The sequence below is a fragment of the Oreochromis aureus genome, linkage group 9 (assembly GCF_013358895.1).
Source record: "Oreochromis aureus strain Israel breed Guangdong linkage group 9, ZZ_aureus, whole genome shotgun sequence".
Lineage (NCBI taxonomy): Eukaryota > Metazoa > Chordata > Actinopteri > Cichliformes > Cichlidae > Oreochromis > Oreochromis aureus.
In genome coordinates, this window is record NC_052950.1 from 39,644,533 (window position 1) to 39,672,145 (window position 27,613).

Consider the following 27,613-nt stretch of genomic DNA (forward strand, 5'->3'; position numbering starts at 1 on the left):
TGTACAGAGATCTTCAAAAGAGAGTGTGTGATCTTCCAGAAACCAGTCTACTGCTTTGTTCATCTGAGCATTCAGGAGTTTCTGGCTGCAGTCTACATGTTCCACTGTTTCACCAACAGGAAGACAAAGGTGCTGAGGGATTTTCTGGATATCTGGAATGACATCACATCGCTTCATGAGTTTCTGTCAAAAAGTATGTTGAGATCCTTCAGGAGTAAAAATGGCCACCTGGACCTGTTTGTTCGCTTCCTTCATGGCCTCTGTCTGGAGTCCAACCAGAGACTCTTAGGAGGTCTGCTGGGTCAGACAGAGAACAGTCCAGGAACCATCCAGAGAGTCATTAAGAGCCTGAAGAAGATGAACAGTGATAAAATCTCTCCTGACAGAAGCATCAACATCTTCCACTGTCTGATGGAGATGAACGACCTCTCAGTACATCAGGAGATCCAAGAGTTCCTGAAGTCAGAGAACAAATCAGAGAGACTCTCTGAGATCCACTGCTCAGCTCTGGCCTTCATGCTGCAGATGTCAGAGGAGGTTCTGGATGAGTTGGACCTGCAGAAGTACAACACATCAGAGGAGGGACGACTGAGACTGATTCCAGCTGTGATTTACTGCAGAAAGGCTGGGTGAGTCCAGATGTGATCATTAACATCATTGATTAGTGTAGAAACATACCCAGTATATTTGCAGGCTGTAATCCCTCTCCCACCATATTGTGGGCTCTGCACCAACATGGAGAAGTGTCACTTGGAGAGAATTTGAAATTGTACAGTAGAAGTTAGATATTTTTGTTTTACACCTACGATGTGATAATTCTGTTCTATGATGGCATCATGATGTAATTCAGTCAGGAGTGGGTAATGAGCACCATGCACTGCAGTGTGATGAACGCATGGGAGGTATCTCCTTTTTCCATCCTTACAACACGCCCAGCTAACCTGCACAATGCATGACTTCACAGTCGGAGCCAGGATCTTACTTTTCCATTCTGTTTGTGCTTTTCCTGCAACATTTGAGTTTTTGAATCAAGAATTAAGATTTCTTAGAATCTTAGTTATGTTATAATAACGGAAGTTCAACGTTTACTAAATGTGGTGCAGCAGAAATCAAACATCTTTACCGTCTCTTTTCTCGTTGAGTTCCAGATTGTTTCTAGCTGATCCCAGAGACTTGCTTTGGATGAAACTTTTGTGTAGCCTATCTTTGAATCCACTAAATCCCAGATCTGTTCAGTTGGAATCAAATCTGTACTTTGGCCATCGTATCAATTCCAACACTCCAGATTGCTTTCTCTTGGTCAGCTAATCTTTGTACAGACTTGAAGAATGCTTGGGGTCATCGTCTCATTGCATGAACTCATGACTACTCAGTTTCAGTCCAGAAGAGATTGCCCACACAGTTTGAAGAAATGGAAGCCCACACAATCATCCAATATCTGCCGTGTTTTACTAAATCCTTAATCCTATTTGTCTCAAAGACCTTCCAGCATCATAAAGTCCTTTTAATGCAGATGTTTCCTTCTCCATGAGTTCTCAATATACTATTTTTCAAGTCAAGTGTCTTTATTTTCATTTCAGCCATGTGCAGTGGTACAGTACACAGTGAAACGAGACACTGTTCCTCCAAAACAGATGTTCATCAGATTATGACATCACTCTGTTTTCTGTTTGGATGCTTCGCATCTGTTTTATAACCCACATTTTATTTTCTGTTCACAGACTGAGTTCTTGTGGACTCTCAGAGACTCACTGTGAAGTTGTGGCCTCAGCTCTGAAGTCCAACCCCTCCCACCTGACAGAGCTGGACATGAGCTTTAACAACCTGCAGGATTCAGGCGCAAAGCTGTCCACGGGACTGAAGAGTCCAAACTGTCAACTTAGGATTCTGAGGTCAGTTTACTGATTTGAGCTGTGATATTTATTAAATAAACATTTATAATCAGTTCACTTTTTGAATATGATTAAAATTTGTTTGTTTCTAATGTTTTTATTTAGACTTAAAGGCTGCAGGCTGTCAGAGGTGAGCTGTGCTGCTTTGACCTCTGCTTTAAAGACTAACCCCTCCCATCTGGTAGAGCTGCACCTGAGTGGAAATCACCAGCAGGAGTCTGACATTAAGGATCTGTGCGGTTATCTGGAAAGGCCTCACTGTAAACTACAGACTCTGAGGTCAGTATGAGAAACATGTGGATTTTGTTGAGGCTTGAGCTGCTCGAGCTGGCATTTCGTGGTGGGGGTGCTGGCCCTTCTTCAGGTTGGGGTGGACTGACTGTAGTTGCTTTTGCCTCATGCAAGCCGGCTTCTGTACAGTTAGCATGTACGGGGCCCAGCCGTGTTTTTGGTGGACTTGGTTCCACCTCCTCTTTTATGACCCCACCTCACTGTAGTTGTACCTTTTGCCTGTGACCTAATAGTAACTCCCAGTGGTTTCCACCTGGGTATCCCTGGGTGGGTCCTCTGGGGCTGCTTTTCCTCCTCGAGGGGCTGTGGTGGGCTAAGGCCTCCTCTGTGGAGTGTGATTGTGGAAGGTGGGGTTGTGTGTGGTTGGTGGGTTACCCCCTGGTCCCCTACCATTAGGCTTCCCCTGTTCTTATAATGCACAGCACTAGCGTAGTACACACTCACATAAGATTTAATAGCTATATTTACATGTGACTGTAGGACTAACTGTAGGGGCTGGGGCAGGCTGGGTTAATTATTTATAATAATAATAATATAATAACATTTGTGATTAAAAACAGACCTGCAATAGAAACATATTTATGAGCAACGGGAATAAAAAGTGACCGAGCTAAGATCCTGTGGGACTTCCAGATACAGACGGACAAAATGGTGGTGGCTAACCAACCGGACATAGTGGTGGTAGACAAACAGAAGAAGACGGCTGTAGTGATCGATGTAGCGGTTCCGAATGACAGCAACATCAGGAAGAAGGAACACGAGAAGCTGGAGAAATACCAAGGGCTCAGAGAAGAGCTGGAGAGGATGTGGAGGGTGAAGGTAACGGTGGTCCCCGTGGTAATCGGAGCACTCGGTGCGGTGACTCCCAAGCTAGGCGAGTGGCTCCAGCAGATCCCGGGAACAACATCGGAGATCTCTGTCCAGAAGAGCGCAGTCCTGGGAACAGCTAAGATACTGCGCAGGACCCTCAAGCTCCCAGGCCTCTGGTAGAGGACCCGAGGTTCAAGGACAGGCCGCATGAAAATGTTATTTTTTTTTTATTAATATAAAATATTGTGTTAATTAAATTGCATCAATGTTTAAAAATAAAGAAGAAATCCTTTTTAACAAGCCAATAAAAATGTAGATGGGCCAGTAAGACTCTGATTCACTAACCTGAGGGATGTTAGGTTAATTAACATCTACGCCATCATAACGTCTGTTTTCAGCAACAGAAAAACTTGCAGAATGGAAACCAACGTGAAAAGCCTGTTTTTTCTCCTTTGAATGTTTGCTCATTAATGAGAAACACATTTCTTATCCAGTCACTCCACGAATCAACGGAATAATTGATAGAAATCAAGATGACTTAAATGTTCCACAGCTGCGGCTCTAGTAGAGACCTTCCTCATTTGGGTTTTTATCATCGTATTCTGATGTTTGGACTCTGGTGATCCGAGTGGCTTTGATGGGAGTGTAAATATCATCACATTAAAAACCTTAGATTAGGTGAGTGCAGTGCAGATTCCATCCTGACCATGAAGGGATTGTGGGAGTTTAACTCCTCTGTTCTTTTCAAATATTATGGTTGTGTCATTAGAGCGTCACCTTGTAGCGTCTGGTTCTCTGCTAGAAAATGATGGAACACTTGGAAGAGAGAGGCTGACCCAGCTAAGGCCGAGCATGAGTCGGTGCAGCGTCAGTCATAATGCTGGTGTTATATTGGATTCATGTGGTGAAAAGAGCAGAACTGAAAGATGATGCCTTCATTTTCCCGGTACATTTACTTTCCAACCCTCACCTGTAGTCATGAGATCTGGGTAATACCTGAAAGAGGAAGGTCATGAATACAAGCGGCCAGATTTCACCATAATGTTGCTGAGCTTGGACATGAGATGAGGGCCTTCGACATCCAGACGGATCTCAGAGTAGAACTGCTCCTCCTTCGTATCGAAGGAGTCATATATAGATATATAGAGTACAGAGATTCAAACGCTCTGGGCCTCTGGTTAAGACGCCTCCTGGAGGTTGTTTTCAGGCAGAGAGGAGGAGACCCCAGAACCTACTGGGGAGCTTTATCTCATCTAAGCAGGGAACGCTTTGGGATCCTCCAGGAGGAACTGGAAAGAGGATCCCTTACTTAGCCTGCTGCCACTGAGATTGAAATTCATGAGTAGAGGGTCATGGATGGATTTGTATTCAGAATCAGTATCAGAATCCTTCCTTAACCCCGTATGAATGCTTTTAAACTTTGAAATCCAAGGATATTATCAGAGAAGGATTTCCTTTCTGTTTCCCCTGTTTTTCCTGCAGCTGTCTTCAGTCTGTATCACTCTGGCTTCACAGTGTGATTTAGGACTTTTATCCATCTTTACACTGAAGGAGGATTTAAACACTTTGGATCATTTTTATCTGTGCAGGTTGTTTTTTTTACTAGAATCCATTTTTGGTTTTTTTGGTTTTTTGGTTTTGTTTTTTTTTTTACAGATGTTTTCTGTTATCAGCATCATCTGTAGGTTGATCATTTAGGTATGTCCCAGTTTTTTGTTTTAAATTAAAGTTATACAGCACTCTCTACAGTGAGCTGAAGGAATGTGTCCCTCTGTCTCTGTCCTCTCGGGCCTTGTTGTGGCTCCTCTGGTCTTTGTTATCCAGAGCACAGTTAGACTCATGTGTGAGTGTAAGAGCGTCACACACATATCTTTTCCCAGGATGACTTTGGGAGAAGTGTATAAATGAAACTCGCAGCACTCACAGAGACATTCATTGTGTACGCTTTTGCTTCATGGAAGTAAAATAACTTCTGTTGCGTTTTATTCTTTTTTTTTTTCAGATTAGATTCATGCAGTTTATCAGAAACCAGCTGTGATCATCTGGTCTCAGCTCTGAAGTCCAACCCCTCCCATCTGACAGAGTTGGACCTGAACTATAACATGAACCTGCAGGACTCAGGAGTGAAGATGCTGTGTGGATTTCTGCAGAGTCCAGACTGTAATCTGGAGACACTCAGGTCAGAGTCTGTCATGTTTCTGTCCGACAATATTGTGAGTGAAAGTTGACTGTGGGTTGAATATCAGCTAAGGTAGTAGATTAATCAGATGACCACATTAATGAGATACAGAGAGTTTGGTTGGGGGAGCAGACAGTTTGTCCTTTTTAATTCACTTCATATTTTCGAATCCCTTCAGTTTCAGTCTCTGCGGTTTGTCAGAGATCAGCTGTGCATATCTAGCATCAGCGCTGACGTCCAACCCCTCCCCTCTGAAACATCTGGAGCTGAGTAACAACAATGTGCAGGATGCAGGAGTGAAACATCTGTGTGGGTTTCTGGAGCGTCCCTGCTGTAAGCTGGAGAAACTGAGGTCAGACATCACATTTGAGTTGTTGCTGAAATTAATATGTGACAGTTGCAGATATGATTGTTACACTGACCCCACTGAGAGTCTTCACTGTAAAATCTGTTGTTTTCAGTGATTTTCATCCAATCGTAGACACTTCTCAGAGTAACAGTTGTAAGATTGTCTCATGATTTGTGATTTTTATCCATAAAAACTGTACTGACTGAAATATTCAGAGATAAATATGTCCTTACACTTTTATAGCCTTCCAGCTTTATCTTAAAGTAGACAGACTGAAAATAATGACGTTGTCCTGCATGAAGTATGTAGGCTCTGTGCTCTAGCACTAGCTTTTCTCCTGACATGTAATTAGTCTGCATGAGTGCTGACGTAAGGGTGTTTTAGAGGCAGTAGCATGTTGTCGGCCGTATTAATGCGAGGTCTTTTTCACTGTTTAAAGCTGCATGTTAGCTTCAGGTGTTTGAAACGCTGATAAATAAACTTGCATGTTTTTACAGTTTAAGGAGCTGCAGCTTGTCGCACATCAGCTGCACTTCTCTGGCTTCAGCTCTGAAGTCCAACCCCTCCCATCTCAGAGAGCTGGACCTGAAGTACAACAACCTGCAGGATTTAGATGTGAAGCAGCTGTCTGATCTTGTGGAGACTCCAGACTTTAGAGTGGAGTGAGTCACTGCTGATTTCAGCAACACTGTGTTACATGTATATTATTATGTATGCAGTATATCCCAGAGCTTGATGTACCTAAAGATGATGATGATGGCTGTTGTCTGTGTTGATCTTTGCAGGAGATAAAGCTGGATGCAGCTGACAGCCAGAAAGATGCACAGAGACACCTGCCCTCTTTTTGACTCTCCACAGCTTCGTTGGTTCTGATTGGACCTCATCTCTTCACAGCATTATCATCTCATTTTTATACACACTGACAAAAGTATCAGTACATTTCATCCTAGTTTTGGTTTTTGTTATCATCTTGTTTTCGTCAGGGAATAAAAGTTGTTAATGTTTGCACTGGTTTAGCTCGGCCACCTGAGAAATCTCAGATACAGCTGCTCGTCGGCTGCTAAGTTATATATTTAATATTTAGTTGACTGTTTGTTCGTTGTTAGAGTTTAATTATCATCCCTGTGGTGTTGGCTGTGAGCTTCATGTTTTTATAAAAAAAACAATTCTTTTTTAAAATGAAGTTATTATTGTCACTTTGTCTGCTGTGAGTTTTGTGCTTGTAATTAGGGGGTGGGTTTAAAAAATAAATTTTAGCTTGAATAACACAATATCGATTCATTAAATCCTAGATTGATATTTAAATATAAATGTATTTTACCAGAAATGCCAGAATCTCAGGTTAACGCTCACAAACCATTTTAACAACATTCTAACAGCTAAAACAGTAAATGAGAGCAAACAAACGGAATCCACACGAAGACGTAAACACAAAGCGTGGATCGTTCACCCAGCGGCGCATACAGCCGACAGCTCACAGATTCTGAAGCTGCAGGTTTCGTCACTCCAACCAAATTTGACTGAACCAGCAGCAAAAGAAGATCCAAACTACGCTTCACATAAACATCGTCATGAATTCCCTCTGACTTTGGCTGTTTCGCTTCCACCACAATAAAATCACACTTCCTGCACATCTGTCTCTCTCTCTCTCTCTCTCTCTCTCTCTCTCTCTCAGGAAACTGTTCTTGAAGTACACTATCTCAAATCTCTGTTTTCAGCATTATTCTCTTGGTTATTACGCAGCAGTCTACTGTTGTGTTCAGTGCTGTTGGCCTCTGTTTTTGTTTGTTTGTTTGTTTTTAAATAACCTAAAACAAAGTCTCATTTCTGCTGTTCGATACCAAAGAAATTTATACTTTTTTTATTTATACCAAATTACAAACTCTCAGCTGTGTCTGTAATCAAACCTCTGTAACTTTGCTTGACTTCAGCAGCATCAGCTCATGTTCACATGTTGATTCATGGTTTTCTTCAGTTTTTGTTTGACTGCAGATTCATTTTAGGGCTATCTGCTATAAAAAGCCCGAACAGGTAAATCTGCTTCATGTTTTTCTGTTTGATCCTCAGCCTCAGCTTTGTTTGTACACATAGATATCAAATGTGGATATTTTATATCTATGTGTAATATATTTTAAAAATGTACTGATAAATGATCAGAATTATAATATTTCTGTCTGAGTCAAAATTGAATTGAATCAAATCGATTATAGAAATCGGTGATGATACCCGACCCTAGTTGTAATCATCAAATAAGTGCGTATGTAAATCACTTTGGCTAAACCTCTGTTTAAAATCCCATAAGATAATAATTTTAATTAAAATGGACTTGACTAAAGGTCTGTGTGTGTGTGTCTTGACTTAATAACAAATATTCGCATTAATAAGAATAACAAGTTCACACAGGTGTTTTAATCACTGCTGCGGTCGTGGAGGCCACACTGAGTGCAGAGAAGGCTGACAGGCTGAGGAATGAGGAAACGAAAGTGAATGTCAGGTTGTTTAGGTGCAGCGAGGGGCGGAGTTTGCCGTCAGCCAGCAGGTTAGCTTCACAGAGTCATTTACCCCGGGAAGTGTGGAACAGAAGACAGGACTGTCCCTCATCTCACAGGAACAAACTCAGCGAGTGTCACCGAGCCGGCGCTCTGGAACAAAGGTTTGGTTAACAAACTGTTTCCCACGAGTCTCTGACTGAACCTCTGAGGGCACACAGGTAACCCTGCAGGACGTCCTGCTCAGCTGGATTCCCGTTTCCTGTGAGTCTCTGAAAGAAAGCTTTATTTTATTTTCCACATTTAAACTGAAAGATTAAGTAAAGCATTGATAGGCTGATCAAAAACACTGAAATCCTTCCTGTTCAAGCAAAGAGAGGGAGAGACTTCCTGTAAATGAGAGGGGAGGAGCAAACATGACTGAGATACATGAAAACAGGAAGTAACAGAGCTCAGGGTCTGTTTGGAGACAGCTGAGACAGGGTGAGTGTAACCACCTGTACCTGCATGTTTCCTCACACCTGTGCCTGCTCAGCAGAGTCCAGAATGGTGGCACGATTCAGTCTGAAGGCAATGAATGTGCTTCATGTGTTCAGCTGCTGTGGATCCTGGCCGGGACGTGTTTAAACTGGTCGGGCTGATTTAAAGGAGGAAGTGCTGGATGATGTGACGAGTGTTAGTATGAGAGTGAAAATGGGTCAAAGTTCATGAGGAACCAGGATGATTCTTCCCGGAAACATCAGGACCATCTGACCAACAGCTGTGCTGAGCTCAAAGTCAGAGTTCTGACTGTCATCAGGTTTAAATCATTTACTGAAGGAGTAGAAATGATCAGTGAAATTTATATTAATGATTTCCTGGTATCTCCAGGCATTGCTTCCTTGTCTCATGATCTTTATAGATCTTTGTCACTTGTTCCTCCAAATATTTTGATTTAAACTGCCATCACATTTCATTATTCATTAACTGAAGGTGCTGGAACAAACTGCAACACTTGTAAACAAAAGTTTGAGATCATCTACCATAGATATTTTATAAAGGATCAATAATTGTCATAAAACACTATCTGCTGTTATTAAGTCGGTAGTTTGAATGAGGAGGAAGCTTCACAGCAGCTGTGTGTTTGTGGTGGACCTCTCAGACTGGCTGGACTCCAGAAGAAGATGATGGAGGAAGAGGAGGGCAGAGGAGAGTCTGCAGACCTCAGTCCTGGGTAAGAGAATTGAACTGATCTATGTTTGTTTGTTTTCTTAATAAAATGTATTTGCAACAAGCAACACAGAAAAACAACAACAACAAGTATAATTTATTTTCATACAGTCAGGGGCTCCTGGGCTGTGTGCACACCTGTGACTCTGTGTGGATCAGAGAAACTCCAGTATATAAATCATTACAGACGTCTGTACATCTTCATGCTTATAATGAGTGTATGTGAACTTTTAACCACAGTTATGCAGTGCTGCGAAAAAGTTTTTGTCCTTGTCCTGATTTTCTTCCTCTCCATCTTTTTTTATAATCTTACATTTACTTTTTTGCATTTTTGTCAAACGTTTCAGATCATCACGTTTGACACGATTAACATGAATTAAAAGAAAATTTTTAAAATAATTTTATTTATTACGTGGGAACCTGTCCAAATCTACCTGGCTCTGTGTGAACGAATGAGAAAGAGTTTAATTTTACAATCTGCTGAATCAAAAAATTACTGAAATGGAACCTGTTTGACAAAGTAAACTAAGCTACAAAACCTCAAAAAGAGGCATATCATGCCACGATCTCAAGAAACTGGGCTTAACTGGGATTGATGTTGTGGTGTGACCTTAAACAGGCTGTTAATGTGGACCACATCTCTCCACAGTGATCTGAAAGACTCAAAGCTTCTTCAGTTCTAAGGGTCAAATGATGGAGAGTCCCAGATTTAAACCCAGTGGGAGTATCTCCCCAAAACTGAAGAAGCTTCTCGGATGAGAGGTGAAACTTCTTCAAGCAACCTAAAGAAGTCCAGACGCTTTTCTTTCCAAGCTCCTTAGACTATGCCAAGCTAAGCTGCACAAGGTGGCTATAAAACAATGAACGACATAGGCAGCTGTCTCTGAGAAAGGCTTTTACTGTGAAGTGTTGCATTTCATATGAAACTGCAGGCAGACCACTGTTTAATAAGCCAGGCAGACAGGAAAAGCAGTTCATTAGTGTTAAAAAATAAAAGCTAGCATCACCACAGAAAGTAACTTCACTTTTACCGACTCTATGACCATCACAGATTCTGCAAAGTGTCATCAGATCTGGATCTTCTTTCACTAACAGTCAGCAAAAGTTTTATTGATGATGAAATATGTTTACAGAGAGAAGAAGATGAAGGAGCAGCTGTCCTGCTGTGCTTTGTGTCAGGACGTCCTGAAGGATCCAGTCTCTACCAGCTGTGGACACTGGTTCTGCAGACAGTGCATCTCCTCATACTGGGACCAGTCTGCTTCATCAGGAGACTCCTCCTGTCCCCAGTGTGGAGAAAGATCCAGAACCACAGCTGGACTGCAGACAGCCAGTCAGAGCAGCTGTGTACAAAGTAAGACTGAACATCTGTCTGCTGATGGACTCGTTTCTGAAAACTGGACTTCTTGTTGTGTTTTCTTTCTATTCATAAATCCATCCCTCTGGGGCCGGGTGGCAGTTGCAGCAGCCTAAGCAGATTGGCCTTGATTGATTGGCCTTCCCTAAGGCCAATCAATCAATCAATCAATCAATCAATCAATCAATCAATCAATCAATCAATCAATCAATCAATCAATCAATCAATCAAGCCTTTATTTGTCACATGCAATGTTACACATACATGTTACCTGCAGTGAAAATTTAACCCCCTTCCGACCATACATACATTGCACAAACATCAAATTGGGAAGACAGGGTCTTTTCACCTAGTTAGGCAAAATTCAACAGTCCTCCAGCCAACGCAGGTGGCCTTGAAGGATATGGTCAGAGAGTCAAAACACAGCCTCGTTAACTGGGAGAATTGCTGTTCCAGCCAGCCTCAACCTTATGGCCTTCTGGCTGGCGCCCAAGGGGTAGCTGCATTAATGAAGGTGGTGGTTGTTTGGGTTAGTGTAAACAACCTGCATCCAATTTTAAAGCGGATCTAATGTCCATCACTGGTCAGCAGGTCTATCAATTTCCCGCTGAAGAGGCATGAGTACTCACAGCTCGCTCATCGTCAGTCATGTCGGCAGCCCTTGTGGGGGTTTGAACAGCTGTAGTTGCTTCCTTTGTTCTTTGATAACCCAGGTCTGAGCCAGCTCCGATCAGCCAGAACTCTGTTATCATGGTTCAGAATAGGTAGATGTCATTCAATGTCCTCCATCGAGAGTGTCGCCAGGAACACAACACAACTGACCATCGAGTATCCAGCAGCAAACGTCTCTTCAGGACAATTGGGCTCTCTCCCTCCCTTCATTGAGGGACCAGTTGATCAAATCCATAATTTTTGAAAGATGCATCCGCCTCCCCCAGCTTGTCTGGGGGAACACCGAGGTATTCCTACATAGCCAAGAGATATAATCTCTCCAGTATGTCCTGGGTCTGACCCGGGGCCTCCTCCCAGTTGGACATGGCCAGGACAACTCACCCAGGAGGCATCCTTGTCAGATGCCCGAACCACCTCAACTGGCTCCTTTTGATGTGGAGGAGCAGCGGCTCTACCCTGAGCTTCTCCAAGACGGTTGAACTCCTCACCCTATCAGTAAGGGAGAAGCCTGCCACCCTTCTGAGAAAACTCATTTCTGCCACTTGTATTAACAAACTTGTTCTTTAGTTCACTGCTGACTACCATAGGTGAGTGTAGAAACGTAGCTCAACTGGTAAATAGAGCTTTGTTTTACACTCAGCTCTCTCTTCACCAAGACAGGCTGGTACAGTCAATCAATACACAGCATCAATCTCCCACTCCACTTACTTGTGAACAAGAGTTCTCCACTTAGGGAAATCGTGTTTATGCCTTCCATAAAATACACGTATACTGGTTGGGAAAACTCACATGCACCCTCAAGTGTGCTTGAAAGGGTAAAGAACTGGTCCAGTGGTTTGCGATTGCTGCATTCCGCTTGGCCTGTTGGTACCTGTCAGCTGCCTCAGAAGTCTCACAGGCTAACCGAGCCCAATAGGACATCTGGTTTGGGAGTTACCACCACATCAGGCACCAACCACCATGTGCTCAAAGCTCTGAGCAGCGGTTTCGGCAATGGAGGTGCTGAACATACTCTATCTGAACTCATTTCCCCCGTCTCCCTAGGAATGCTGTCAAAGCTCTGCTAGAGTGGGAGTTGAAGATCTCAAGGACCGGTGCCTATACAAGGCATTCCCCGCGCACACTCAATATATCTTTAGGCACAGGTCTCGCCTTTTTAGTGTCATTATTTTTCTTGTTTTTCAGCAGATGTTGGTCTGCAGGAGGTTTTAGATGAACATAAGATCAGTCTGAGGAGGAGATGTGTGAGTGATGAAACAGGAAGTAGAACCCTCCTCAACAGGATCTACACTGAGCTCTACATCACAGAGGGACAGAGTGAAGAGGTTCATACCCAACATGAAGTGAGGCAGCTGGAGACAGCTTCCAAGATGGACGCCCTCCATGACGCTCCAATCAGGTGCCAGGACATCTTTAAAGCCTTCCCTGACCAACAGAGACCCATCAGAGTGGTTCTGACCAACGGCGTGGCTGGTGTTGGAAAAACCTTCTCAGTGCAGAAGTTCACTCTGGACTGGGCAGAGGGCTTGGAGAACCAACATGTCAGTGTGGTGGTTCTGCTTTCATTCAGGGAGCTGAACCTGATCAGAGATGAGCAGTACAGTCTTCTGCAGCTGCTCCATGTTTTCCATCCAACATTACAGAAGGTCACAGCAGAGAAGCTGGCTGTCTCTCAGCTTTTGTTCATCTTTGACGGCCTGGATGAAAGCAGACTTTCATTGGATTTCACCAACAGGAAGCTGCTGTCTGATGTCACACAGAAGTCATCAGTCAGCCAGCTGCTGACAAACCTCATCCAGGGGAATCTGCTTCCCTCGGCTCTCGTCTGGATAACTTCCCGACCCGCAGCAGCCAATCAGATCCCTCCTACATGTGTCGACAGGCTAACAGAAGTACGAGGCTTCACTGACGCCCAGAAGGAGGAGTACTTCAGGAGGAGATTCAGTGATGAAGAGCTGTCCAGCAGAATCATCTCCCACATGAAGACATCCAGGAGCCTCCACATCATGTGTAGAATCCCAGTCTTCTGCTGGATCACTGCTACAGTTCTGGAGCACATGTTGACTACAGAGCAGAGAGGAGAGCTGCCCAAGACCCTGACTGACATGTACTCACACTTCCTGCTGGTTCAGACAAAGAGGAAGAAGAACAAGTACCATGAGGGACATGAGACGAGTCCACAGGAGCTGACGGAGGCTGACAGGGAAGTTCTTCTGAAGCTGGGGAGGCTGGCGTTTGAACATCTGGAGAAAGGAAACATCATGTTCTACCAAGAAGACCTGGAGCAGTGTGGTCTGGATGTGACAGAGGCCTCGGTGTACTCAGGAGTTTGTACAGAGATCTTCAAAAGAGAGTGTGTGATCTTCCAGAAACCAGTCTACTGCTTTGTTCATCTGAGCATTCAGGAGTTTCTGGCTGCAGTCTACATGTTCCACTGTTTCACCAGCAGGAAGACAAAGGTGCTGAGGGATTTTCTGGATATCTGGCATAATATCCCATCACTTATTGAGCTCCTTTCAGAAACCATGAGAGAATCGCTGAGAAGTAAAACCGGCCACCTGGACCTGTTTGTTTGCTTCCTTCATGGCCTCTGTCTGGAATCCAACCAGAGACTCTTAGGAGGTCTGCTGGGTCAGACAGAGAAAAACCCAGGAACCATCCAGAGAGTCATCAACAACCTGAAGATGATGAACAGTGATAAAATCTCTCCTGACAGAAGCATCAACATTTTTTACTGTCTGATAGAAATGAATAACCTCTCAATACATCAGGATATCCAAGAATTTTTGAAGTCAAAAAACAGATCGGAGAGACTCTTTGAGATCCACTGCTCAGCTCTGGCCCACATGCTGCAGATGTCAGAGGAGGTTCTGGAAGAGTTGGACCTGCAGAAATACAACACATCAGACCAAGGACGACACAGACTGATTCCAGCTGTGAGGAACTGCAGAAAGGCTCGGTGAGTCCAGATGTGATCATTTACACCATAAATCAGTGTAGACTGGTAGGTTTGTTTTTAATACGTAGACAGTACTAAATCATTTTCTTTTGTTTTAGTTTTACATTTCTTTTGTTTTAGTTTTACATTCAGCTTTCCTATGGTGAAAGCAAAGCTCAGCAGTTTTTTCAAACAGTAAAAGGAGTATGAGGCCACTCATACTTAGGGGGTTACTGTCATTGGATCCTTAGAACACCTGGGTGGGTGATGTAGATGATGGTGGTGGCTCAGTTTTTTGATGATTAAATACAATAAATACATAGATTTGCGTAATTGTTGGATAACATTTAAATAATATAACAGGAAAATGCAGCCATTTAAAGTCACTTTAAATACAGCTGAAATCAATTTATTTATTTTATTAATCACAGAAGGCTCAATCATGTGTTGTTGTGAATGTATTTAAATGTAACATTCACTCGCTGGTAAAGATTTTGTTTTCATCTGGATGTGGGAGACTTGCTGTGTCTTTCTCTGTCAGCCACTGTGTTTGTATAGAGGTGGAGAGCAGTTACCTTATTCTATCTCAGGCTCATAATTAGTGCCATAGTGAGTGGTTCAAGCTCCATGAATCACTGGAATCATAAACACAAACTGCCTACACCAACAGAAATGGCCTCTGCTACTCAAAAACACAACCTTCCAAACTGCTCCAGATGACCTCAACAACAGAAACTGTCCTTGCTGCTCCACCACACACATGCATCATGAAGTTGAGCTGTTTTGCATTAATGTACACTCGGTCTGACTTTATAACACAGATTTTATATTTTCTATAATAACAGACTGGCTCAGTGTGGACTCTCAGAGACTCACTATGAAGTTGTGGCCTCAGCTCTGAAGTCCAACCCCTCCCATCTGACGGAGCTGGACATGAGTGGAAACAAGCTGCAGGATTCAGCAGTGAAGCTTCTGTGTGCTGGACTGAAGAGTCCAAACTGTCGACTGGAGACTCTGAGGTGAGTTCACTGACTGCAGCTGTTGTTGTTTTTCTATATTTCAGATCTTTGATTTATGTTTGAAACTTTCTTTAGTTCCTAAATGTTCAGGATGTGTCTGAAGACAAATGTGAAGAAGTTTGAGTGTTTTCAGAAATGTTGTCTCTTGCCAAACGACTGAACAACAGTTTTTCCTTTTGGCTCCAAATAGAAGTGACAGGCTAGTATGAGGATGTTGATCTCATTCAATTAAACATTAAAGCATTCTGCTTTGTTTTTCAAATTTTACTCCACTCAGCCATTTAAACTAATTGTCGCTCAGAAATCATAAAAAATGAAACTAAATATTGAAGCTCACTATTTCTATTATTGCTGGAGAAGCAACATGTTCACTCATTATCACCTTTTATATTCTCACTTTTCTGCTGTGAACAGATTATCAATACTGAATGACTTCAAACAGGAAGTCAATTTGTTAAGCTGATACCTTTTACATTTTTATTCAGATTGGAGAAATGCAGTTTGTCAGATATCAGCTGTGATTATCTGGCCTCTGCTTTGAAGTCCAACCCCTCCCATCTGAAACATCTGGACTTGAGTCTTAACATGCTGCAAGATTCAGGATTGGAGCGGCTGTGTGGTTTTCTGGAGAATCCACACGGGGGACTGCAGACTCTGAGGTTAGACGCCACGTTTTTCTGATATGTAAATCCAGAGAACTTAAATTTTCAGTTCTATGGATTTAACAGAATTTTATCTTACTGTAGTAAAAAGTCGTTACCAGTTTACTGGGTAAGAAGCAATTAACATTAATCACACACCAGTCAAAACACCCAAAAGTTCATTTTAACTCTCAAGAACTTATTGACATTTAATGAACAACATAGATGTCCTGCCAATGTCAGTGTGTCTCTCACTGCAAATTGTTTGGGTTTTTTCTCTTACAAAATATTTTATAAGTAAGTAACGTTTATTTATTAAGTGCTTTTCATAGACAGGTAGTCACAAAGCTCTGTGCACAGAGGTTAAAATAAACAAAACGTAAAGTACCAAAACAGACAATACAATGTAAATAAATGTAAATAAAAATTTAAAAATAAAAAATAACAACAACAGCAAAATTGCTCAACAGAAGGCTTGTTTAAACAGAAAACTTTTACCTGCATTTTAAAGGATTCCACAGAGTCCACCAAACGTAGCTGTGGTCGTAGACTTCCGGTGCCCGAAGCCAGACTCAATAACCAAAGTACTTTAAAAGAACCGATCAAAAGACTTGTTCCAAGGTCTCACCAAACTCCTACTGCACCTGAGTTTTGGCATCAGCCGCTTCCAGAGCTGCACTCCGCCTGGCCTGATGGTACCTGTCAGCTGCCTTTGGAGTCCCACAGGCTTGCCAAGCCAGATAACACTCTGTATGTATAATGTGTAGGTAGAAAAATACTTAAGCCTATTTGGTGTAGATTAAACTTGTTCAGAATAATCAGATTGTTCTGAGTATGTAGACTTAATGACCCAGAGTTGTACTGAGGAGTACAAGGTGAACAGGAATAGAGACAGCATATAGTCCATTGTTGAGCTCCTGTATAAGAATTAGACAACTTTTTTAATCTCTACAGAAATTATGTAGTTACAGTCGCTCTAGATCAGGGGTCTCAAACTCGCGGCCCGTGGGCCATTTGCAGCCCACGTCACCTCTACTTGCGGCCCGCATATTGATGTAAAGAAATATTTTTTAAAAATTATTATTCGAAAAATGATTTAATACAACGGCAGAGTGTCTCCTGTTTTGGCTTCCCTTCATTGGCTTCCTGTTAAATCCAGAATTGAATTCAAAATCCTGCTCCTCACATACAAAGTCTTAAATAATCAGGCCCCATCTTATCTTAATGACCTTGTAGTACCATATCACCCCATTAGAGCACTTCGCTCTCGCTCTGCAGGCCTACTTGTTGTTCCTAGAGTATTTAAAAGTAGAATGGGAGGCAGAGCCTTCAGTTTTCAGGCCCCTCTTCTGTGGAACCAGCTTCCAGTTTGGATTCAGGAGACAGACACTATCTCTACTTTCAAGATTAGGCTTAAAACTTTCCTTTTTGCTAAAGCATATAGTTAGGGCTGGACCAGGTGACCCTGAATCCTCCCTTAGTTATGCTGCAATAGGTGTATGCTGCTGGGGGATCCCCATGATGCACTGGGTGTTTCTTCTTCACTCACTATGTGTTAATAGACCTCTCTGCATCGAATCATATCTGTTATTAATCTCTGTCTCTCTTCCACAGCATGTCTTTATCCTGTTTTCCTTCTTCACCCCAACCGGTCGCAGCAGATGGCCGCCTCCTGAGCCTGGTTCTGCCGGAGGTTTCTTCCTGTTAAAGGGAGTTTTCCTTCCCACTGTCGCCAAAGTGCTTGCTCATAGGGGTCATATGATTGTTGGGCTTTTCTCTGTATTTATTATTGTGCTATCTACTGTACAATATAAAGCGCCTTGAGGCGACTTTTGTTGTGATTTGGCGCTATATAAATAAAATTGAATTGAATTGAATTGAATTACAGGCATGGCCCTTTAAGACTGTAGCCTCATGGGTGGTGTCGTCCGTGAGAGTGCCTGACGAGCCCAGCTGCAAGTAAGCTGTAAATACTCGACTGTACACTGTGTTCGTCTTTTCCTCCAAAACAAAGTTCTGCTGGAGCAGCCTTTCAATGCCTCTCTGTCTCTCGCTAGCAAAGTTGACCCAGACAGTAAAGCTAGTCCCCGGCTACGAGCCCAACACAGAACCCGAAGTATTATCCAGAGGTCTCCTTACCACGGTTCAGAGCCGCGGACCTGGCCGAGGTAACAAGAGAGTGCAAACATGTTGAGGGCTGTGTTAGTTCGGTGAGAGATTTATTTGGAAAGAAAACAATTTTCACTTGCAGTCGAAAACTAATGTGTACGCTTATGCCTGCATTTTTATTTTGTTAAATACAAACAAAATTGTAGCAAAAGTGCTGCCACGTGTCTGCCAGAAAGAGCTGTTTATTTGGTAGCTCAATGAAACTACTGTACTATACTGCTGAGTGACTGTCTGCTGCTCGTCAAATACATTTCATTGCAATGCTGACTCTGTGCTAACTTGCATATGACAAATGAAACTGAAACTGAAAGGCTTCAGATAGTTAAGAGTGAGAAAAAAATTACGTTCATGTTTGCAATTTTGTCTTGTTACACAATATTTGGAATTAAATAAAACAAACACAACATTACATTTTAGGAAATATTAGTGGGTGTTTTCGTGTTTTTTTTTTTGTACTACTTGAACACTAAAGTGGCCTCCAATGAGATGACGGTGCCAGAACTGGCCCGCGGCTCATTTGAGTTTGAGACCCCTGCTCTAGGGCAATAACAGTAACAGACTGAACTGAAATAAATAATACAATATATTACAAACTTTAGAAAGATATAAGAAATAGCTCTAATATATACAAATGGCTCAATTATAGATCCATCCATCCATTCTCTTCCACTTATCCTTGTCAGGCTCGCACGAGGGGCTGGAGCCTATCCCAGCTACCATAGGGCGAGAGGCGGGGTACACCCGGGACAGATCACCAGTCTGTCACAGGGAAACACATAGAACCGTTCACACTCAAATTCATACCTATGAACAATTTAGAGTTACCAGTCAACTCAGCTGGGAAGCTGAGGTAACCAGAGAGAATGCAAACTGGGCCAAATATACCATATATACACATATACACATATATAAATACAGATTATACAATAGGGATAAATAGAATAAACAGGAATAAGAATACCAGGGAATTGCACATTTCAACTTTTGTGAGTCTATTACACCGTTGGATGTTAAAAGAGAGAGAGAGAGAATATCTATATATATATATATAGGCACTACAGATTAATTGTTCCCGCCCTCCTTTGTCCCCCTGTCTCCCCTCCCTCTCCCCTCCAGAGAGGAGTTAAACAGTTTGATGGTGTGTGGGACAAAGGAGTTTTTAAGTCTGTTGGTCCTTGACTTTGGGAGAAGCAACCTGTCACTGAACAGACTCCTCTGGTTGTTTATGGCCATATGCAGATGATGCCCAGCATTGTCCATAATGTCCAACAGGTTCTTTATTGTAGTAGTCCACGAGATGACAGATTTCTGAACATCATGTCTGTGCTGAAGATTGTCTCCATGGCATCTTTGCTTAGGGCTTGTTATTGTGCTGCCATCACCAGAACCTCTGTGTTGTCCTTTTCTAGCCATTATTAGGCAACTTAGGCTATATGTGTCTGGCTCATAATAAATTACATTAATGTTGGACACATTGCATCATATAGTCTGAAAAACAGTGAAACCCTCAATGATTTAAACCTGAAACTGTCGAATAAGCTTTTTTCTTTTCCTCTTTATACAGACTGGAGTGGTGCAGTTTGTCACAGGTCAGCTGTTATTATCTGGCCTCAGCTATGAAGTCCAACCCCTCCCATGTGAAACATCTGGTCCTGAGGGGAAACAACCTGCAGGATTTAGGAGTGAAGCAGCTGTGTGGTTTCCTGGAGAGTCCCTGCTGTAGACTGGAAACACTGAGGTCAGACGCTATGTTTTAGTTATGCTAAAGAGGCTGCAGACATTAATAATAAAATAATAATGGATTGCATTTATATAGCGCTTTTCGAGACCCTCAAAGCGCAATTCCACTATTCATTCACTCTCACACACTGGTGGAGGCAGCTACAGTTGTAGCCACAGCTGCCCTGGGGCAGACTGACAGAAGCGAGGCTGCCATATTGCGCCGTCGGCCCCTCTGGCTTTACCAGTAGGCGGTAGGTGAACTGTCTTGCCCAAGGGCACAACAACTGAGACTGTCCGAGCCGGGGCTCGAACCGGCAACCTTCCGATTACAAGACGAACTGCCAACTCTTGAGCCACGATCGCCGATCGCAGTATTATAATGATCCACAATCACGATCTTCATTGTGCACTCTTCTGGTTTTGGTTCAGTCAGTATCTGGTGTGGCCACCATTTGCCTCATACAGTGTAAAACCGTTGCATAGAGTTGATCAGGTTGTTGATTGTGGGCTGTGGAACGATGGTCCACTCCTCTTCAATAGCTGAGCGATTTTGCAGAATATTGGCAGGAACTGGAACACGCTGTCATATACCCCGGATCCAGAGCATCCCAAACATGCTCGATACTTCCAAGTATTGTGTACAGATCCTTGCAATATGGGGCTGTGCATTGTCATCCGGCAACATGACGGTTGTGGATGAATGGCACAACAATGGGCCTCGGGATCTTGTCACGGTATCTCTGTGCATTTAAAATGCGAGCAATAAAATACACCTGTGTTTGTTGTCCATAACATACGCCTGGCCATACCAGAACTGCACCGCCACCATGGGCAACTCGATCCACAGTGACGTCAGCAAACTGCTCACCCATACGATGCCACACACACTGTCTATTATGCAAACCGATTGTTGCTGCAGCTGTCCGGGTGGCTGGTCTCAGACAATCATAGAGGTGAACATGCTGGATGTGGAGGTACTTCCAAATTCTCTGAACCACCTTTGGAGACGGCTCATGGCAGAGAAATGAACATTCATTTCGTGGGCAACAGCTCTGGTAGACATTACTGCAGTCAGCATGCCAATTGCACACTCCCTCAAAAGCTGCAACATCTGTTGCATTGTGCTGTGTGATCAACCTACACATTTCAGAGTGACCTTTCATTGTGGGCAGTTTTAAGGCACACCTGTGCAATATTCATGCTGTCTAATCAGCACCTTGATAGGCCACACCTGTGAGGTGGGATGTATTACCTCGGCAAAGGAGAAGTGCTCACTAACTCAGATTTAGACAGATTTGTGAACAATATTTGAGAGTAATGGGTCTTTTGTGTGGGAGGAATGGGGGGAAAAACAAAAGTGTTGTGTTTATAATTTTGTTCAGTGTAAATACTCTACTAATCTTATTCATATTTGAAATAATAACTGCAATCAAGGTGGCTCCTCTGACTTTTGTTCATGAAGTTAATGTAGCTGAAGCTCTTCATGTGGTTAGTGACGGGTAACAGCTAATCAGGAAATCTTCTCTTCTGAATGGAAACATGTAGACAGACTCAGGGGCAGAAGGTCCGAGCAGTGAAGAAGAGCCTCAGAAATGAGAGCAGAAAGAAAAAGGAACGGTCAGCTTTGTTTTTGATTGGCTGGAAGAGTGGAAGGTCAAAGATGTTACAGACACAGGAAGAGTCAAGGCTGGAGCAGCTGGGCTGTTCTGGGTTTCTCTGATTTTGCTGTCCTGGTCCTGATGCTGTGAAACCTTTTTGCAGAGGGCAGCAGATACATATGTACATATATGAAATTCTTTCAAACTGTTCTTTGAACCTTGAAACATAAAGGACTGTGGTTGAAACAAACATGCGCACACACAAACACATTTAAGCTGTTTGGATCGACACTGTCAGCAGATCATAAAACACTGAATGATTTCAAGTAAAAAATCCAACACACATATCTTTTATTCGTTATTTAGGCTGAGCATCTGCAGCTTGTCACGGATCAGCTGTGTTTATCTGACCTCAGCTCTGAAGTCCAACCCCTCCCATCTGAAACATCTGGACCTGTGTCACAATTACAAGCTGCAGGATTCAGGAGTGAAGCAGCTGTGTGGTTTTCTGCAGAGTCCATACTGCAGACTGGAAACTCTGAGGTCAGTCACCATGTTGTGTGTGGATGTACATGATAAAAACATTGTGGTGGCATTAAACTGCAGATGTAGGCCTTCATGTAGAGTAGGCCCATTATGTCAAAATCTGATTATCTAACAAAATATTCATTATAAAAAAGCACCATGCAACCATGCAAGTTAAAAGACATCAGAAAGAAAGTAAGGAGGAGGTGGTGAGGGACAAAGGGTCGTCTGGTTTGGAGTTAGGCCTGAACTATAGCAGCTGTTTCTGACCACAGGCGACCAGTGGTCCCTGTTGGCCCACAGCTTCCACCAGAGGGACGCTGTGGGCTACGTCAAGATTAAAGTCAGTTTCTAGTGTTATGAAAGTGTCTCTTTTTTAATTTGGCTAAATCACTGGGCCATAACCGCACTGTGGACCATTCACTCTTAATTAAACAGCCATGAGCATGAAAAACAGACAAATCCTAATTTCTCTGACACTCATTAGTATATCCAAGAATAAAAAGCAGTGAAACCACACGATCATAAGCAAAGATGAGAAGCACACTGAACAGGTTAGATAAACACAGACCAGTATAGAGTCTTTGGTCCAGACTGGAACCACTGTGTGCCCAGTTTGAGCTCTCTTCAGTGCATCACATGTAGAAGCTCCCCTAATGGAGCCACAGCACATGTCCAATACTTAGTCTGTCTTGTTGGACCAACTGGAAGAAATGATTCAAGGACTTAGTCACAGAACAGAGATTCAAATCTCCAAAATCCAACTGGCTGCATCAGGACATATAGTCTGAAACTCTGCACAGTTTCCTGTTTGAAGCTGCTTCCTGTTGGCTTCAGCTGTTTGGAGTTTCCATTTTCTAAACTTCTACATTCTGAACCTTCTTCAGCTCTGAACAGATGATGAAACACTGAATGATTTCAAGCACTTTGTCTAATAAACATAAGTGATTTCAGTTGAGAGTTATTTAATAAACTTGTGCTTTATTTTTCCTCCGCGTTTTTCTAAACTCATCTTTTCTTTATGCAGATTGGAGTACTGCTTTATATCAGCTGTTGGCTGTGAATATCTGCACTCAGCTCTGACATTCAACCCCACCCACCTGCGAGAGCTGGAGCTGAGAGGAAACAACCTGCAGGATCTACATGTGAAGCGGTTGTCTGATCTTGTAGAGAATTCACACTATAGCCTGGAAACTCTGAGGTCAGTAAATGGTTGTAGTCAGTCAATGTTGCTTCAGTGGTATTGTATTAAACATGGTTAACTTCTCTAGTAATGAAGTGTGAACAAGTTTGTTGCGGACGTACCATATTTTCCACACTATAAGGTGCACTTAAAATCCTTTAATTTTCTTAAAAATCGACAGTGGGCCTTATGTATGAATTTTGGTTGTGCTTACTGACCTCGGACCGATTTTATGTGCTACACGGCGCTCAAAACTCTGTCAAAAATGTTTAAGTACGACTTTGGTAAGCTATGAAGCCGCACCGCTTGATGGATTGTCGCACCATTACAGCTGCTGTAGTCAGGAGCCTCGCGGAGTAATCTGGGTCCTAAACTTGGCCTGCTTCACTGAGAGTTAAAAACTGTCTAAATTCTTTCATCTGTAATAAAATGATCAGCGTTGATGCTTTACCAGGTGTAACAATTAAGTTTAACATCCAGGCATCCATGAAAACAGAATTTATTACATTTAACAGAGTTAGCAGTTAGCAGGAAGTTAGCTCGCTAGTTTCCACCTAAACATGATATAGCATGTTCTGACTGAGAGATTTCTGAAACATTCAAACGTACAGCTCTGCTATCACTTCCAACATAAATGAAGACAGAAAACTAAACAGCAGTGATGTTTGTAGGGTTACTGAAGTTGGGCTAGCTGGTATATAATGATGTGCTACGTGATCGCTAGCGACACAGCTATGTTAGCATAGCATAAACACAGTGAAGCTGGAGGATGAATGCTAACTTTTTTCCACTCGATAAAAGTTAACGTGAAGGTTCCTGATGGTTAGGGACAAATGCAATCGCATGGCAGGATGCTGTAAACGGACCAAACTTCAGTCAGGAGAACAACTGAGATAATCCATCCACAATACGAGGTTAGTCATTAATATACTGCAACAACATGGGAATAGAGCAGCTGTGATAGAATTCAATATTAATGAATCAATGTTACAGAAGTCGAGGAAGCAAGAAGAATGAGTTGAGTAAAGTTTGAATTATCTGATTTTGTTTTGTTTCGCTTAATGTGCCTTATGGTCCAAACATTACGGTAAATGAAATCTGCAGATAAAACCGATGAAACTGAAGTCCCTGCTGCTCTTTACACTGCATGTGCTGCATCACTGACTGACAGCTGATGAAGAGTCTCTGCAGGGTTCATACGGGTGCTTGAAATCCTTGAGAACACTTGAATTTTAATATTGTCTTTTCAAGGTTTGAAAGTGCTTGAATTTCAGATGTGGTGTTTAAAAGTGCTTGAAAGTATAACTGTATTTCATGCACCACAAATAACTATCTGATTCAATAGTTTTCTTATCAGATAGAGAAATAAAATGAGTCGCAAAATGTAAAAGCAAAATTTCCCCGCCTGGGCTGCCTTGCACATCTGTCTGTTTCAACGTGTGACCCCGCCCCTCCCTCGGACAGTCGGGGATGAGTGCGCTAACATACCTGTAGGTTGCTGTTTTTATGAGTGTTTGATGGAAAATGACAATGGCGGAGTTTGCGTTCTCCAGTCGCATGATAGGTGAGTCCTAGTAAATAATTTTCCAGTACGTGTACGTTACACATGCTATTTTTTAAAAATTATGATTATTATTTTGCTAGCTACCAGACTCGCTGGAGAAATGATTGAAATGCACTGAGTGTGATGCAATACGGCAGTGCTGTTTATGGCATAGAGATTTATGGATATGCTGTGAACTTAGCTAACATTACTTAGCAGTAGCAGTAATATAAGTTACTTTGCTCAAGTGAAAGCATTAAACATTAAACATTAGCCCGATACATAACTAGCCAACTTAAGGATTTCTGATTAACCCTCTGGGGTTGACAGACTCAGAGTCTCCAACTTGGGTCGAAATTCCGGACTTCAAACTATATACCAGTGTTTAACTTGTGTTGATAGGCCACGTAAAACCAGACTTTTAATGTAAAAAACAGAATAAAACAGTGGTGTTTACAGCGGGAAGAAACAGTAAAAACTGTGTTTTCTACGAACAGCGCTAGCAAACACTCTCCGCTTGGGAGTGAAAAAAAGAAAAAACACTCCTTCCCTATTGGTGGAAAAATGTACCATGTAGACCAATCAAAAATGATACGGCAACATGTGCAATTTGGTTGTTTGGGAAGAGAGAGAGAGCGAGTGAGCGAAAGAGAGAGAGAGTTTGGATATGTGAGAGATTTGTTTACTGTGTTTGTAGTCTCAAGTTAGTGTGTTGTGTTGTGTAGTTAGTGTGTAGCTGTTGTTTTGTTTTGTGTGTCAGTTCTACTAGTGAACGTCACAGTTGGTGCTAAAAAGCCACCAAAGGCAGATTGCAGTGTAAACGCTGAGTGACACACCTGCTGTCAGACCTGCAGGTTTATCCCTGTGCTGTTCTCCTCTGTGTTATAGTGACACAAACTATTTGCATAAATAATTTGTGTGCCTTCTTATTTGATGCAGAGCACCTGATTGTTCTGTAAATAGTTTTAAGTGGTTATATAAAAAACGTCTGAGCCTTGGCTGCATTTTTAGGTAAATAGTACCATATAACTTTGTTGTTTGCAAAACTTGTGCATAGTTTTTAAAAAATGTACAATTTCTATTTGCATTTCAAGTTATGAAAATGATTCAAAAGTAGTCAAAAGCAGCCAGTTACACCCTGGAGCCCAGAGGGTTAAAGGCTAAAAGCAAAGTTGTCACCAAGTACTGTTTTATATTTGTGTGTATTGCTGCAGCTTTTTTGAGTATTAACTTGGTGCCTTTGGGTGAAATAATGGTAATATGAGTGATCCATGTGGTCACAAAGAATAGCCACTTGTTTCTGTGCTACCAAAGTTCCCCGGCTTTCATTCAAAATGTGTTTATCATCAGCACCGACACATTAAACTACTTAAACATTATAAATGGCTTCAAGCTCACACTGAGGCCTGTGGGGCACTATCAGCCACTGACAGTGTTGGGAAGATGATTTATTACTATTACTGAAGGTTACTCGCCATACCAATGCCAACTAGATGTGTAAATCTTAATATAAATGAGTAACAGTAGGTGGACATTAGGTAAGGCTGCACTTTTTGCAGCGATCTCGTATAGAAAACTATTCCGCGCGTATATAAAACAGGTCCGCAGCTCCGAACCGTAGTAAAGGGACCTCTGGCTAATACGTCGGGTTCGTGTCGGGCTCATAGCCAAAAACTAGCTTTACTTTGTTGTCTGGGTCAACTTTGCTAGCGAGAGACAGAGAGAGGCGTTGAAAGGCTCCAACGGAACTTATTGTTTCGGAGGAAAACACGAACACAGCGTACAGTCGAGTCTTAATAGCTTACTTACAGCTGGACTTCACTGCCCATGAGGCTACATGCTTTAGGGCTGTGCCTGTAACACTCTGCCTGTTGCCTTCATATTAAATCATTTTTTGAACAATAATTTTTCATTATGTGGACCGCAAGTAGGGGTGACATGGGCTGCGAGATTGAGATATATGTGCTGGAAAAGCTTGAAAAGGGACATTGAAAGTGCTTAAAAAGTGCTTGAATTTGACCCTGAAAAAAGCGTATGAACCTGGAGGAATCTCTGGAAACACTCGTTTATCTCCTCTGCTCTTCCTCCTTCTCTCTGCAGGTGGAGGTGATGATGGTAAACAGGACGGTGTGTGTGCTGAGAGAGGAGCAGCTGTGTCCTGATGATCCAGAGAGGTTGAAGCAGCAGCAGCTTGTGTGTAGAGACGCTCTGACTGGGCCATGTTACTGGGAGGTGGAGAGGAGAGCTTCATCCAGCAGTGACTGACAGAGGAATGAAGTGCAGATGACTGTCAGTGCTGCAGAGTGAACTGCTCTGAGAACAGCTCCACTGTCAGACACAATGTAGAGTCCAGCATCATCCCTGTGTGTCCCTCTGGATCTGACAGAGGATCATCAGTGGATCTGGATCTGCTGCTGCTCTGTCCTTCTACAGTCTCTGCACAGAGACTCTGGCTTCAGACCCTCCTGGATCAAACTCACCTGGAAAGGCTTTCAAACATCACTGATTAATAAACGTAATGTTTTTATAAGATTGATGTCACGTTTTCATGTTTGTGTGCAGTTTCACTGTTTTTTATTAGAAATAATTAAATTGTTGCTTAAATTTACACCAAATGTCAGAAATCGGCACTGAGATGAAGGTATAACTGGACATCTTTGACTACAGTTTGATTTTACCTGTAATTGTTTTGCCTTGTTTGGTTTCAGTGTTTTCAGCTGTGTCTGAATTTACAGCCATGTTTTCATTGACATACTGTAGTAACACAACTGATCTGAAATCACACAAAAACATAAAATCCTAGTAGTACTTATATTTTACTGTAAAAAACACGAACATGTTTACTGAATGATTTTCATAACTTGACATACAAATATAGATGTTAAGTTTAGAAAACGATGATTTTCCCAAACTAAACGTGACGATTTAGAAAGAATCACTGTGTCTGTTCTTTTATCATGACTCTGGTTTTAGTGGCCGATCAGTAACATTTACAAACTGGTGTATAGTTTGAAGTCTGAACTTTCA

The 27,613-nt window shown here is 42.4% G+C and overlaps 2 protein-coding genes and 1 long non-coding RNA gene across 3 annotated transcripts; all 3 read left to right on the top strand.

Annotated features, from left to right (window-relative positions):
* LOC116321684 (NACHT, LRR and PYD domains-containing protein 12-like) lies at positions 1–6,789 on the top strand. The gene is made up of 7 exons (XM_039617024.1): positions 1–629; positions 1,722–1,892; positions 1,998–2,171; positions 4,996–5,172; positions 5,351–5,524; positions 6,019–6,183; positions 6,307–6,789. Exons 1-7 carry the CDS (start codon positions 97–99, stop codon positions 6,311–6,313), a joined length of 1,401 nt encoding a protein of 466 aa, XP_039472958.1. The 5' UTR covers positions 1–96; the 3' UTR covers positions 6,314–6,789.
* Positions 6,790–8,054: 1,265 nt separating this feature from the next.
* LOC116321687 lies at positions 8,055–10,404 on the top strand. Its single transcript, XR_004199558.2, has 4 exons — positions 8,055–8,274; positions 8,381–8,493; positions 8,607–9,223; positions 10,353–10,404. It is a non-coding gene; the product is annotated as an uncharacterized LOC116321687 (long non-coding RNA).
* A 3,156-nt stretch (positions 10,405–13,560) lies between these two features.
* Positions 13,561–26,746, top strand: LOC116321685 (NACHT, LRR and PYD domains-containing protein 12-like). The gene is made up of 7 exons (XM_039617096.1): positions 13,561–14,207; positions 15,032–15,205; positions 15,691–15,864; positions 19,580–19,753; positions 21,702–21,878; positions 22,888–23,061; positions 26,687–26,746. Exons 1-7 carry the CDS (start codon positions 13,675–13,677, stop codon positions 26,694–26,696), a joined length of 1,416 nt encoding a protein of 471 aa, XP_039473030.1. The 5' UTR covers positions 13,561–13,674; the 3' UTR covers positions 26,697–26,746.
* The last annotated feature ends 867 nt before the right edge of the window (positions 26,747–27,613 follow it).